General features: G+C 33.7%; 1 protein-coding gene across 1 annotated transcript in view; it reads right to left on the minus strand.

Moving 5' to 3' along the window:
- Positions 1–13,845, minus strand: part of LOC106870660 (ATP-dependent translocase ABCB1) — a 130,796-nt gene that overhangs the window by 36,488 nt on the left and 80,463 nt on the right. The window contains exons 15-16 of the mRNA XM_052966110.1: positions 8,715–8,815; positions 5,821–5,967 (exon numbers count right to left, since the gene is read on the minus strand). Coding sequence (XP_052822070.1) covers positions 5,821–5,967; positions 8,715–8,815 — 248 coding nt within the window. The remainder of the gene's footprint in view (positions 1–5,820; positions 5,968–8,714; positions 8,816–13,845) is intronic.

Consider the following 13,845-nt stretch of genomic DNA (forward strand, 5'->3'; position numbering starts at 1 on the left):
TACATATATGTATGTATGTAGTTGAAAATATGTGTAAAAAAAATATAAAAAGTGGAAGAGAAATGCCTTCGTCTCATATAGTTTAATATCTTTTAATAAATATATACATATTGTATGGATGTCGTGAAATCCAACCAGTTTTCGCTATTTAAATTACCTTTTCAGGGGACATTGTACAGTGATCAGTCCTTGTGACAGAGGGGTTTCCTCATTTTGGATGTTTGAAGAATAAGAAGAATGATGAGTTTAGAGAGTGAATCAAGGGGAGCAACAGGTGGCAATGGGGACAACTGGCTCCTTAGTAGATTTTTTTTTTTAAATGGTCAAAGTTGTATATTGAGGTGTGGTCTGTATTTTTGTATGAACAGGTTTTCCTTGTTTAGGCGTTCTTGTACTGAGATTGAATCTTTACATTGGTATAATGGGAAGTTATGAAAATTCGGCGTTTTTTTGCTTGCGCATCTATCAATGTGGCCACTCAGTGCTATCTGCGTGTACTGAGGTGCCAGTACCACCTGAGTGGCCTTCGTGCCGGTGGCACGTAAAAGCACCCACTACACTCTCAGAGTGGTTAGCGTTAGGAAGGGCATCCAGCTGTAGAAACTCTGCCAAATCAGATTAGAGCCTGGTGTAACCATCTGGTTCACCAGTCGTCAGTCAAATCGTCCAACCCATGCTAGCATGGAAAGCGGACGTTAAACGATGATGATGATGATATATATATATATATATATATATATCGACAGACATAAATAGACAGAAACATACATAGACAGACAGACAGACAGACAGATAGATAGATAGATAGATAGATAGATAGATAGATAGATAGATAGATAGATAGATAGATAGATAGATAGATAGATAGATAGATAGATAGATAGATGGATAGGTGGATGGATGGATGGATGATTGGATGGATGGATGATTGGATGGATGGATGGATTGATTGATTGATTTCTTTCTTTCTTTCTTTCTTTCTTTATTAGCTACGCAGGGCCAAACACAGAGGGGACAATACAATGTAGATTTTTTTCTTTTCAAAAACAATCAAAAGAGATCAAAAACATTTTGGGACATGTACACAAGAAAATAACAAAAGTATCCTTTTTAACAATTAGAGTTTCCAAAAGTGGGGAGTAAATATAACATTGACTAGGTTTATCCGTGGAAAGAAAAACCAACGAAAAAGAACCATGGTAACCTCAGAAATGAAAAAAAGCAATAACATGAGAGCAAAGTGCTCTTTCTCTTTTTGCTTTATAGGATCATGCTCAAGGTGGTTCTGTCATTCGTGCGTATCATCGTAGCCACATTTACCCACCTTTTGTTAAACTTTTCATTAGACAAAACTTCCCTCTCTATTTTCATCTTCCTTTTCAAATGATACTTGAAAAAATTGATGAAAACTTGACCAGAGAGGAAAGTGTTTGTCTCTAAACTTTTCAAACAAGTCCACCATACACATTCTTCCACCATAGCCACCAATACAATGAAAATTGCCTTCCTTCCCAGTTAAAGGAAAGTGGCTGGGCAGCATTCACGATAGACTTGGCTGACAATCGAATTCATCCCACACGCGACAGCAGCCGTTTGACATAGGCCCAAAAGTCTGAAATGTTTGGACATAGCATGAGTGCGTGCAGAACAGTTTTGTCGCTCAGGCCACATCTCGGGCAGGTCGGTCTGGTGTTTCTTGAACCATGTCTGTAAAGCTTATCTCGAACAGGCAATGCTTCTCAATATCACTGCCAGGCAAGGGGTCTCTGGAAATTGTTCAAAGGTCTTGGCCAGAAAGTGGTCCTGAAGAGGCGGGTCAGGTATAACCCGTGGGCATAGAGACAGTGACAGTGGTGGTGAAGACAGAGAGAGAGAGAAAGAAAGAAAAAGAGAGGGAGAGAAAGAGAGACAAAGAAATTTAGGGAGAGTTGATGTTTTATTAGAAATAGTTGTGTTGATGGTGGCAGTGGGAGTAATAATAAAAGAGAGAGGAAGAGTGGGTATGTGAGAGAAAGAGGAAGATGATGTATAACTTTGTTTAACCATGTCTCTTTGACAGAAATTCTTGTCACCAACATACTGAACACTCATTTTGTTTTATTTCTTGCACACGCACACACCCACACACACACATATAAAATAATAAATGTGAATATCAGTGTGTCGCGCTTTTTCAACTTTAATAAATCCTTTCTACTGAAAGCACAAGGCCTCAAATTTTGGGGGAAAAGATTAAGTCCATTACATTGACACCAGTACATAACTGGTACTAATTTTATCGATCTTAAATGGATGAAAAGCAAAGTCGACTTCGGTGGAATTCAAACTCAAAACCTAATGGCAGACAAAATATTGCTAAGCCTGGCATGCTAACGATTCTGCCAGCTCACCCCTTGATATAATATAACAAATGTGAACGTCAGTGTGTCAGTGTGTCACGCTTTTTCAACTTTACTCCTAGAGGCCGTAGCCCAACATATCATACCATTTTGGAATCAGGCTGACTCCATGTGTAAATTAAAAAACGTTCCAGGCCGAATCCAGGCCTACAGTCCTGAAATATAAACAAATTTTACTGAGGCAAACTAAAGAGACCAAAAAGTATCTAAAGAGTGCAATAGGAGTCCGATAGACACTGAGCAGATAAGGTGTTTTCACACCTTTGTTAAACTGCAACGAAACTGCCTATATTAATTAAAATTCGTACACAAACTTTCCAACTAACCTAAAGTTTGTTTTTTTCTTATCACTACTACTACTATATTTGTTCTGATCAGGCAGTCTGCAAGTGCAAGTCAACCACTAGTATTGACTATTCCATTTTAAAGTAACAGCTTTCTCATCAGCTCAGGGTATCTTCCACTGATGAAGACCATGGAGCCAGAAATGCCTCAGGGAGTCTGAAAGAGAATGGCAATAAGCAGATAAAGTGCCTTTGCACTCTTTATCAAAACCGAGAATTTTTTATGCATACCAAACTGCAGTGAGATTGCCGTTAAAAATAAAAATAATGTCACAAACATATTTGAACAAACTTAAAGTTTGCTTAATTCTCATCATTGCTTTGCACTGCAACTACGTGTGTGTGTGTGTGTGGATGGAGGGAGAGAGAGAGGGAGAGAGAGAGGGAGAGAGAGAGAGAGAGCAGCTTAACGCAATGAATCAAACAGAATGAGACAAAAGTACATACCCTAAAGTTGAAATCAATAGTTTGGATATCACAAAGTACTAAAATGTGTGATTTGATACTATCGTACTTTATGAAGATTATTGACTTCAGTTAGCGTACACTACATACTTGTATATAATGACCTATTGAATTAGAGTTACATTCTTAACATTGTCTCTTTCATGGATCGTTTTCCCCAGCAACAACAATAATATTTTTACTGAATTACAACACTTCAAATATAGAGATCTGTTAATGTAATCTTGTAAAGTAGGAAGGGATGACCTATTTGATAAAGTACACAACTAATCCTAGAAACAGGTTACGAGTACACATATCTTAAGGGTATAATGAAATGTCAACACCATAAATTGTCCCTATGAAGTCAATATTTTTCTGCTAAATTCTGTAAGATCAACCTTTCTTTGATAAGAATATCAAACTAACCGAAAGAAATGTTGGCAAAAGACTGTGTACTTATTAACCTCAGCTACTTAAATTAAAATGTAGATAATGAAATAACTTTTTCCAAAAGAAAATGAAATTGTTGAACTTAGTGTTTAGGATTGAGTAGTGGATAGTGCACTACATCTGTTGCTCAACTATTTTGCCTCTACAGTAAATCATCATCAGCACATCAGCAGCATTGTTTAATGCCCGTTTTCCATGCTGGCATGGGTTGGACGGTTTGATAGGAGCTTGCCAGCTGGAGAGCTATCTAGACTTCAATTGTTTGTTTTGGCATGGTTTTATTTTTTTATGGCTGGATGCCCTTCCTAATGTCCACCACTTTACAAAATGTGCTGGATCCTTTTTAACACACTCTGTAAAGTGGGTATGGATATTTTAAAATGTTTGAAGAATTAATCTTTTTCTTTATCTATTTTAGAAAGTGTTCCTTTGAAATTCAAGACATACGACATCTCAACATTTTTTTAATGAGAGACAACAACATTTCCCCTGGTGCAGAGGTTGGCTCTTTTGGAAACGTGCTAGATTTATCATCATCATCATCATCATCATAATCATTTAACATATTCCTTCCATGCTGGCATGGGTTGGATGGTTTGACAGGAGATGGCCAGGCAGAAGACTGCACCATACTTCTGTGTTGGTTTTAGTGTGGTTTTTTACAGCTGGATGCCCTTCCCAACACCAACCACACAGCAGAGTGGACTGAGTACTTTTTACATGGCACCAACACAGTAAAATAAAGAAAGCAGGATTGTACATAGCTTATAGAAACACACCAAGGTGGGGAAGTCGTAATCTTTTAAACCGGTGAAGCTTTTGTTTTTTTTCGAAATGAAGGAATCTGATTGAGTTGAGGCCACTACAAAAACAAGACTTTTGTTCTATTTTCTGATCCTAAATTTTATTATTCACTAACCAAAGATGGATAAAGAAGAAAAAAAAGAAGAATTTATATATAGAACATCACATATTGAATAAAATCAGTGGGCTGGATGAAATGAAACAGTTTGCTGGATTTAGCTTGTAAGTCTTTGTTTTCTGATCTAGCACATGAAGAATCACAAAATTTTATGCCAAAATAACTGAAATATCGTATTCTACTAAATAATTGGGTGGATTGCATTACAGACAATGATGGAAAGAGCATAAAAATCAAGTTATCAATATTTATTTGTTGTGGGGCCTTTGTACTATTTGAAACAGAGATTTTGTTATAAAATGTACTTTCTAACTTATTCATTTGTTTCATTGATGAAAACATTAAAATCAGTATATTATTTTAAGAAATACTTCCCAACAGTTATCAATGGAAGTTTTCACAAATGAATGCTTTGTTGTAATCACAAATCTTTATTGCATAAGTCTTTTGTTAAGTGACTTATTGGTGACTAGATTATATGATAGATTAGACTATGATAATATACTGATGCAACAAGATTATATTTCAATAATACCACATTTTGTTTTATTTGTAGAAGTTTACTTTCCTAAATATAGCCTGATGAAATATTAAGAAAACTATGTTATGCAATTCCCTATGCTGATAAATTGAGAATCTTAATGAATCTACATTTGAGGTATTAAAAAATTTGTCAATCTTCCAAAAAAACATTTTAATATCTTCTTTTACCATTTATTTCTCACTTATTTCAGTCATTGGACTGAGGCCATACTGGAGCACTGTCTTGAAGGGTTTAATTGAACAAATTGACCTTGGTATTCATTTTTGAAGTTTGATACTTATTCTGTTGATCACTTTTATTGAACTGATAAGTTACAAGACACACACACACACACACACATATATATATATACAGGGCCTTCTACATAGTTTCAGTCTACCAAATTCACCGACAAGACATTGGTAGTCCTCGGGCTATGGCAAAAGAGACTTGCTTAAGATGTCATGCAGGGGGATTGAACCCGAAACCACCTGACAGCCAAGCCTGTGCCCATAATTACTTTGTAACTTTTGTGAGAAATTTAGTACTTTTAAGTTCATACCAAACAAAATGCTTCATGACATGTCTTCTTGTTTTACATTCTGAGTTCATTTTTGGGGGTATCAGTTGAGCACTGGGGTTGATGTAATCAATTGGACCCTGCCCCAGAAATTTCATACTTTGTGCCTATTGTAGAAAAGTATTTAAAACATCAATCAAATCAATTTTACTTACGCCTATGAACTCACTAAATATTATTGCAAATGCAGGTATAACAGCACCATTTACTGCAGAAGCAAGCAACCCAATGAGGATATAAGGCCATTCTGATGAGTTCATTTTAAAAATTCGCATTGTACTCGCTTCAGGGAGATCTTTTTCCTGGAGTTAAAAGAACAAAAGAAGCAACAATTGTTAAACTTCAAAGATGAAATAGATTTAACTTCTTATCTAGCTGATTGGTGTAGAACAAGAGGTAACTTCACAGAACATAAAGTAAACAACTCTCTTATAGTTTAACTCTTTAGCATTTAAATTACTCCATCAAATGTAATGTTTATTCACATTGTCATGAATTAATCATTGATTATATCATAGATTAAACATTTCGATGATGTGGTTGTTTATTTTTCGGTTTTCAGATGAAATTGTAAAGAGAATCGCTTCATGGATTTCTGCTTACTCTCTTAGCAATGGCTTCAATGATTCTCCTTATATGAACTGAACAGCTTCTTCCCAAATTGGATTTGGTATTATTTGTACCATTGGAAACTTTTTCTACATATTAAAAATAGTTATTCTGCAAGCATTTAATTGTTTTATCACCTCACAATTTTTTTTACCAGATGTGGAATTTACATTTACCCATTATTTAAACATAATAATTTACCAATCATTCAAATATAAATTGAAATATTCTTATTTGCAAAAATAGCTGCAAATGTTGTATTATGCTTCCTAACAGTCTTTTATTTTATTGTTTACTTTTAAGTAAGTATGGCAGCTCAAACAAAACATAAGCAAATTGTAAGCATTCACTGGAAATGGCTAGTTTAAAGAATTGTAAAGTGATAAAACAGTTGAGAAAAAATTAAGAGCTATGGTGGAAACAAAGGGTGGCCATTTTGAATTGTAAATATATGTAAAATATATATAAAATATTGTCCATATATATAACAATCAACCTGTAAATTTTCCTTAACCAAAACCTAAAACTTTTTATTTTATGATTATATATACACTGGAAAAATATATACACTGCACCTAGTTCATCACTTATGTCTTTGGAAAAGGCATGGACATCATAAGGGACGTTTTCATGCAAAGATATAATACGCTCAATGACTTTAAAAAGAAATCACTATTGAAGGTGCATGATGTGGCAAGCTACAGATGAGAAAACCCTGTTGAGCTGATTCAACAATTCTGTCATTCATTTTAATTCCTTTATTTTTTCCCATTAGGGTAATGACTTTTAACATTTTTTCTGAAATTGAACATGGCCAGGGTGACTTGATGCCATACTTACTTAAAAGCACGAAATCATGCTTTCCGGTTTTATCAGCAACAAAGCATTTTCCCAGAAACTAAGTTTAGAAACTTCCTAGACTTAGCAATGCATGTTGGAATTCACAAGCAATCTTGGCCATCCTCACTTACATGCTTCTACCACAAAGTAGGGAAAAACTCTACAACATGTGTTGTTTTATCAGCGGAAACTGGATGGAAATGTGGTTTTGTTTCCTAAGTCTTGACAGCATGGCCTACCAGAAACTTTCAGAAGAAGTTTCTGGATATACTAAAGCAAGCAAATGTTTGAAAGTTAATTGGAATCTTGAAGAATCAGTAATTCAAGAAGTTCAGCGTTCAAACATATGTGCTGAACGTGCAGTAAAAATAATGGAGGAATTAGATTGCAGGTCTTCTGAAAAATTGAATCTGCGATTTGTTTTAACCAACAAGGATCTTTGAAAATTGCTGTTGTATTAGACTTCACTTATTACATTAACATTTCATAACAGTACGTCTTATTACTTGAACAATATTTGCATATCCATAGTAAAAATGTTGTCAAATATATTGCTATCGGTGGAGGAGATTCTGTGTCAATGAATGAAATTATTATGATTTTTTGTCATTACATCATAAAGTTCACCTTCTGGTACCTTGGCTTTACTCGATTTGAAAAAGTCATTGCCCTATTTCCCATGTTTGCATGGATTTGAAGAACATGTTATTGAGACATTCTTATACAGTCAGATTTCCTTTCTTCATACTGGCCCTTAACTTCTTTTCAAGTGAGAGATCTCTTAATTAACATGGCTTCAAAGATACAAAGCCTACAGACTTGTTATTGACTGGAGAAGTACCAACAAAGATACCACTTGAACATCTTGACTTTGGAATAAGCACTTACTGATCTAAATAAACACACACACACTTACACACACACACACACAAACACACACACACACACACACACGCGCACACACACACACACACACTTACAGGAAGGAAGGACAGACATCTTTTTTAAGTTTCCAGCTACCAAATCCACCTCATAAAGTCTAGCAGAAGACACCAGCTAACCCAAGGTGCCATTCAGTAAAATTGACCCTAAAACCACATGGTTCATAAATTCACTTTTTAACGGCACAGCCATGTCTATGCCTATCCCAGGAAATATAATTAATAATGGTGAAGTATAATATCACAAATGAACAGGCTTCAAAAAATGGGTTTACATATTGATAAACAGAAAACCAGAGAGCAAGGAAACAAATGAGTCTTCCTCTCCTCGGTAAAGCAAATCATTAATAAAAGTCATGAAAATAAGTGTGCCATAAGGAGTAACACATTCAGTGGTATCTAACAAATACCCTTCTTCCCAATAGTAGATAGGGAAATTTTCAAGAGGAGGAATATGTGAAGGCAAATGAAAGTAGCGAATTGTAGGTTTGATATATATAAAAAATTATTCAAATCTGAAAGTGCAATATTTTCTCAGAAAATAAATTTGAATCAAATGGAGGTGAGATATTGTTTCCATATCCAGAAGGATGGATTTAATGTGAAAAATATTTGGAAATCATAGCCATAAATAGAAGTGGTTAAAAAATATGCCCTACCTTTTCAACTACTGATTCTTCATCATGTGTCTCTTCGTCATGTACAGAACTTATGGATTTTAATCTCTGTCGTTGGGATGATGATATTTCATCATCAGCTCCTATATTGCAAATAATTAAATTTGTATTTAATTTATTGTTGTACATAGATTCAACAAAAGAAAAATTGCATCCCTCAGCTGCAGAAACAAAACAATAATAGAAATAATATATACTGACAAAATACAATATTGTATAGTAAATTTTACCATTTAATACTGTTTTATTCTACCAAAGATTTTGCCTAGTTAATTTACCAGATACATGTTTAAAACAGCAGAAATTTGATAAAATTGTCTAAATTTCTTTCTTTTGAGAAACTTGAGCATGAATTTTCATGTTCAAGTTCCTCAGAAGAAATAAATTCATGATATTCATCAATGAAACAAATCAATATGTTAGAATTATATAACATAAAAAAAGAAATGATCTAAAATAGTTTTATTGTAGATAATTTCTCTCTTTTTTATGCTATATAAAAGCTAATTCTAACATATTGATCGGTTTCAGTGACAAATGTCATGAATTTATTTGTTTCAAATAAATTAACTGAGAGCAGAAAGTTATTACACCAGTGGAAAATTTAGTTTTTTTTTTCTCTGAAGAATGAAACTAGATCAATACAACATATTTATAAATACAATACAATAATTATAAGATGTTTTCAGAGTAATTATAAACACATACATATAAATGAACCTATTAATAGTAAAAATAAAATAAAATTGATGTTTAGACGCATAACAGCTTTGAGATAAGAAACTTTCTCCATATTTACAACATAAGTACCAATTCTCCTATGATGACAGCAAGGTGGCAGCATAAGTATCAGTGGCACACTGTAAGTGTGAATAATTAAATAGTCAAACAAATTTTCAGACTTGATGATGGACAATTCTGACATTTGTGTTCCTTTCAATGAGTACACAATGGAAAAAGTTAAGACTGTTTACTGCAGAGATATTTGCTTCATGGTCAAAATTATGATGCCAAAAAGTGACAAGACACTAAGTTTAATCTAAACTGGAATCATAATTCTTATAATAGTTTCAAATTTTGACACATAGCCACCAATTTCAGAGGAAGGGTTAAGTTGATTTCATCGACCCCAGTTTTCAAATGGTACATATTTTATTAATCCCAAAAGGATGAAAGGTAAAGTTGACCTCAGCGGAATTTGAGCTCAGAACACAAAGACAGACAAAATATCACTAAGCTTTTTTCCCAGCATGCTAACAATTGTGCCTCCTCACCGCCTTAATTCTTATAATTGATGTAAATACAACTACCATGAAATTAATCGGTTGTTATTACCAGTGATTGCTTAGGAAAGAACAATGGTCACCAATCTTAAATATCTAGTGGTCACTCCAGAATAAAAAAAATAGTTGAAGTCATGGGAGAAGACTCATGATAGAGGATGACAGTATACTTTAAGAGCTTATTCAGAGGTGGTCAGATTTTTCATGACTTAATTTCAGGAGGGAGGGCATGCATACATGATTTTGATTTTTTCTTTTTTTTTTCTTTTTTTTTTACATGATGTGGGTCAGTGATTGGTAAGAAAGAGAAGAAGAAACCACAATTCATGATTACTGTCTGACCAAAAGCCTGATCTGAATGACTGGAGTAGACAAGATTTCACTAGAGAAATTCTGGTTAGTTAAACCAAGCGATGTTTAAGCCAACTACATTCAATCAACAGACTTCTTCACAGTTTCTGCATGGCAGAAAGCTCACTCAAAGTTTAGATTGGCTCTAGACGAGATTCCACAAATTGGGATAGAAATCAAAATGACAGAACTGTGCACCAAACTAGTTAAGCACGTGACTATGCCAGCAAGTATAGCGGACCTAAAGTCATTTATTGTACACAATATATGGTTCACCTTGAAAAGGATTTCTACTAGCATTTCTGTTGTTATCAGCCCCTGGTCACCGCTGATCAATCAGCTTCATGTTCAAACACATTCCAGTGGTAACCATCTTGTCATTTTAGGAGTAGATAGAACAGCGTTATCTATGAGGGGGTGCTGAGAATGTCCTGCTTTGAGTAAAGGAAAATACTGGAGGATCAGTTAATTAAGATTTTATTCAACATATTCCCCTCTCAGATTCACACACTTATTGCAGGTTTTCTAAGCTCAGTAAAAGAACTCAGAAGGTTGGGCCTTCAACTAGGTTTTTCACAATATCCTTAAAGCCAGGAACTTTAGTCTGGGTTTCAAGGGCCTTAAAGCCAGGTGCAATAGTCTGGGTTTCAAGGGCCTGCAATTGTTCAATATCCTACCAGGCAACCTTAGAGATCTACATCGTGTTGATGTGGGAGTTTTCAAGGAATGTCTGGACAAGTTTCTATCTGAGATACCAGATGAATCCACATCACAGCAGCAGATGTAAAGAAGCTCCGTCCAACTCGCTACTTTACCAAAAATAATACTGGAAACAACACCGAGTAACTACAGGTGGTGCACCAACATGACCTCAACCCTCAGCTGAAACCAGTAAAAAGATAAAAGATAAAAAGATATATATATATATATATATATATATTATATGTATATATTATATATATATATTATCTGTCTCTCTCTATCTATCTTATATATATATATATATATATATATATATATATATATATATATATTACTAAATGTTTCAAGTACATGTACTTATCGTGCTACTAATAGTTTCCCACACATGCGTACGTTCCTCTATCAACCCCATTACTAAATAGTGCCCTTCTTTTTGCGAGGAAATACACTAACCTTAGCATGAATTAAATTAACCTTATACTAGCGGCCCGTAAATCCATAATTAATTTTGACAACAAATTCTGGACGAGAAAAGATACTCTCAGTTACTTTGATATCATAATGGATGCCGCAGACGCCACCCAAGTGACTGACCTTGTTGCAATCTATCTTCTATCCGACCTGCATGGTGAATTTCCTGAAATTGGGTGAGGATTCTATAGAGACGATGCACTTTTCATCATAAAAAATGCATCCAATAGAAAATTAGAACTACTTAAGAAAAGTTTTATATGTTTTTCAAAAGGCATGGTCTTTCTATCTCCATCGAGAGGGAAAATAATTCAATTAACTTCTTAGACGTTAACTTCAATTTAACAACTAGATTGCATGAACCTTTCAGGAAAACTAATTCTAATTTAAGTTATATTAACTTCCTAAGTAACCATCCAAGATCAATTTAAAACGCACTAGCCTTCATCATTAGTAAGAGACTAACCTATTTATCGTTTAATGTAGAAATATTTAATATGTATGCAAACCACTACGACACTACTCTAGCAAACGTTGGATATAGGGATAAAATGGAATACCATCAACCTAACAACATTAATGAATATAACACAACTATTTATAAGTAAAAAAATATGACTGTTAAAGTTTATAATCCCACCATAACTAGTAATATAATTAATAATAAGCATATAACTAGTAACAAACAATTAAAAATGATAACAAACCCAAGGTCATTTCAAATTAAAATAATAGTACCAATCATAATAATAGAAAAACCAATACTAAGCTATTTCATAAACCCAAGATAAATAAAAATAATCAACCAATTTGCAATTATAAGGATCTCTACAATGATGAAAACATAATTAATAAACATATTGAAATGAATAACCAATTAATCTCTTCCGATACCAGCACCACTGCTAATCCATATAATGCTCTGAATAATAATATTAAACCAAATACTGACTTCATTAGCTCTAAAAAAATATAAAAGGGATTACAACATACCTATAAATAACAAACACCCTGATAAATCTAATAAAATATGGTTTATTATTCCATATGCAATGCAAATTTAAAATAACATTGTTAAATCTATATTTAAAGTCATTCATAAATACTTTATCATTGATAATAGATATAATGAAATAATAAACTACAAAACTGTTAAGATTGGTTTTAGCCTAACTCCTAGCTTATTTACAATCATATCATCAGTTAACAACAAGAAATTAAATAAATTCTACACCAATAGAAATGCCCATAGCAATAATTCTACTAATTCCCCTGAACTTAAACTATATCTCCCAAACTCCACTAACCCTAATAATTACGCTCATATAAATCCCAATAATGGAACCACGATAACCCATAGTAACACTACTAATACAAATTCCTCTAATAGATTCACACATAACAATATTTATGAAAATCGTGATTGTAGAGTTAAAACTAATTGTAAATTTAAGAATTCATGTAAAAGAAAAAATGTTGTATATCAATGCACTATTATAGTTCAGTGTAAAAAATATTTTTCGCAACTTTATATACAACTTATAAATCTACTTTACTTCCTAACCTTTTTACATTGTACTTTATTTGTATTGTAATTTACACTATAATCTCTATTTATTCTTTCATTTATTACTCTAATTCTATTTACCTACTCTATCGTACCACCAACCAACCTGCAAACCCCTCGCCCAAACACTTAAAAATATAAAGCATAAAAAGCATCATTCAGTCTGCTGTGATGAATATACAAAAAAAAACCATACAAAACATCTAGGGGTATATTTTTTCCCCTCTGAAGAGATTATGTTCAGAAATATGAATTTAATATTTGATTAATGTAACTGAAACAGCTGTAAGGGATAATGATCGATTTGTTGCTGATAATAAACTCTTATTAACTTCGAATTCTCCATTTTCTTCTTCCTCATTTACATGAATATAATCTACAGTTTATATACAAACCTATTATTTTAGGGAAATCATTTCCCAAAAAAATAATAGGTATTGAACCAGTATTTCCTTGGATGACACCATCCTTTCACGAGGCTAACATAACCTGTAACTGAATTACATCCTGAATTACATGAATTACATTCTCCGTTTTCCTTTTCTCTTGGACTTTCCTCTGTCACCTGTCTCTGAAGAAGAGCTTTGCTCGAAACGTAAAACAACTTTCTTTCCTTCCCTGAGCAAACTCACAAAGCGTATACATTAAACATCTGTGGTCGATAACACACACACACACACACACACACACACACACACACACACACACACACACACACACACACACACACACACACACA

This window comes from Octopus bimaculoides, chromosome 1, assembly GCF_001194135.2.
Source record: "Octopus bimaculoides isolate UCB-OBI-ISO-001 chromosome 1, ASM119413v2, whole genome shotgun sequence".
Lineage (NCBI taxonomy): Eukaryota > Metazoa > Mollusca > Cephalopoda > Octopoda > Octopodidae > Octopus > Octopus bimaculoides.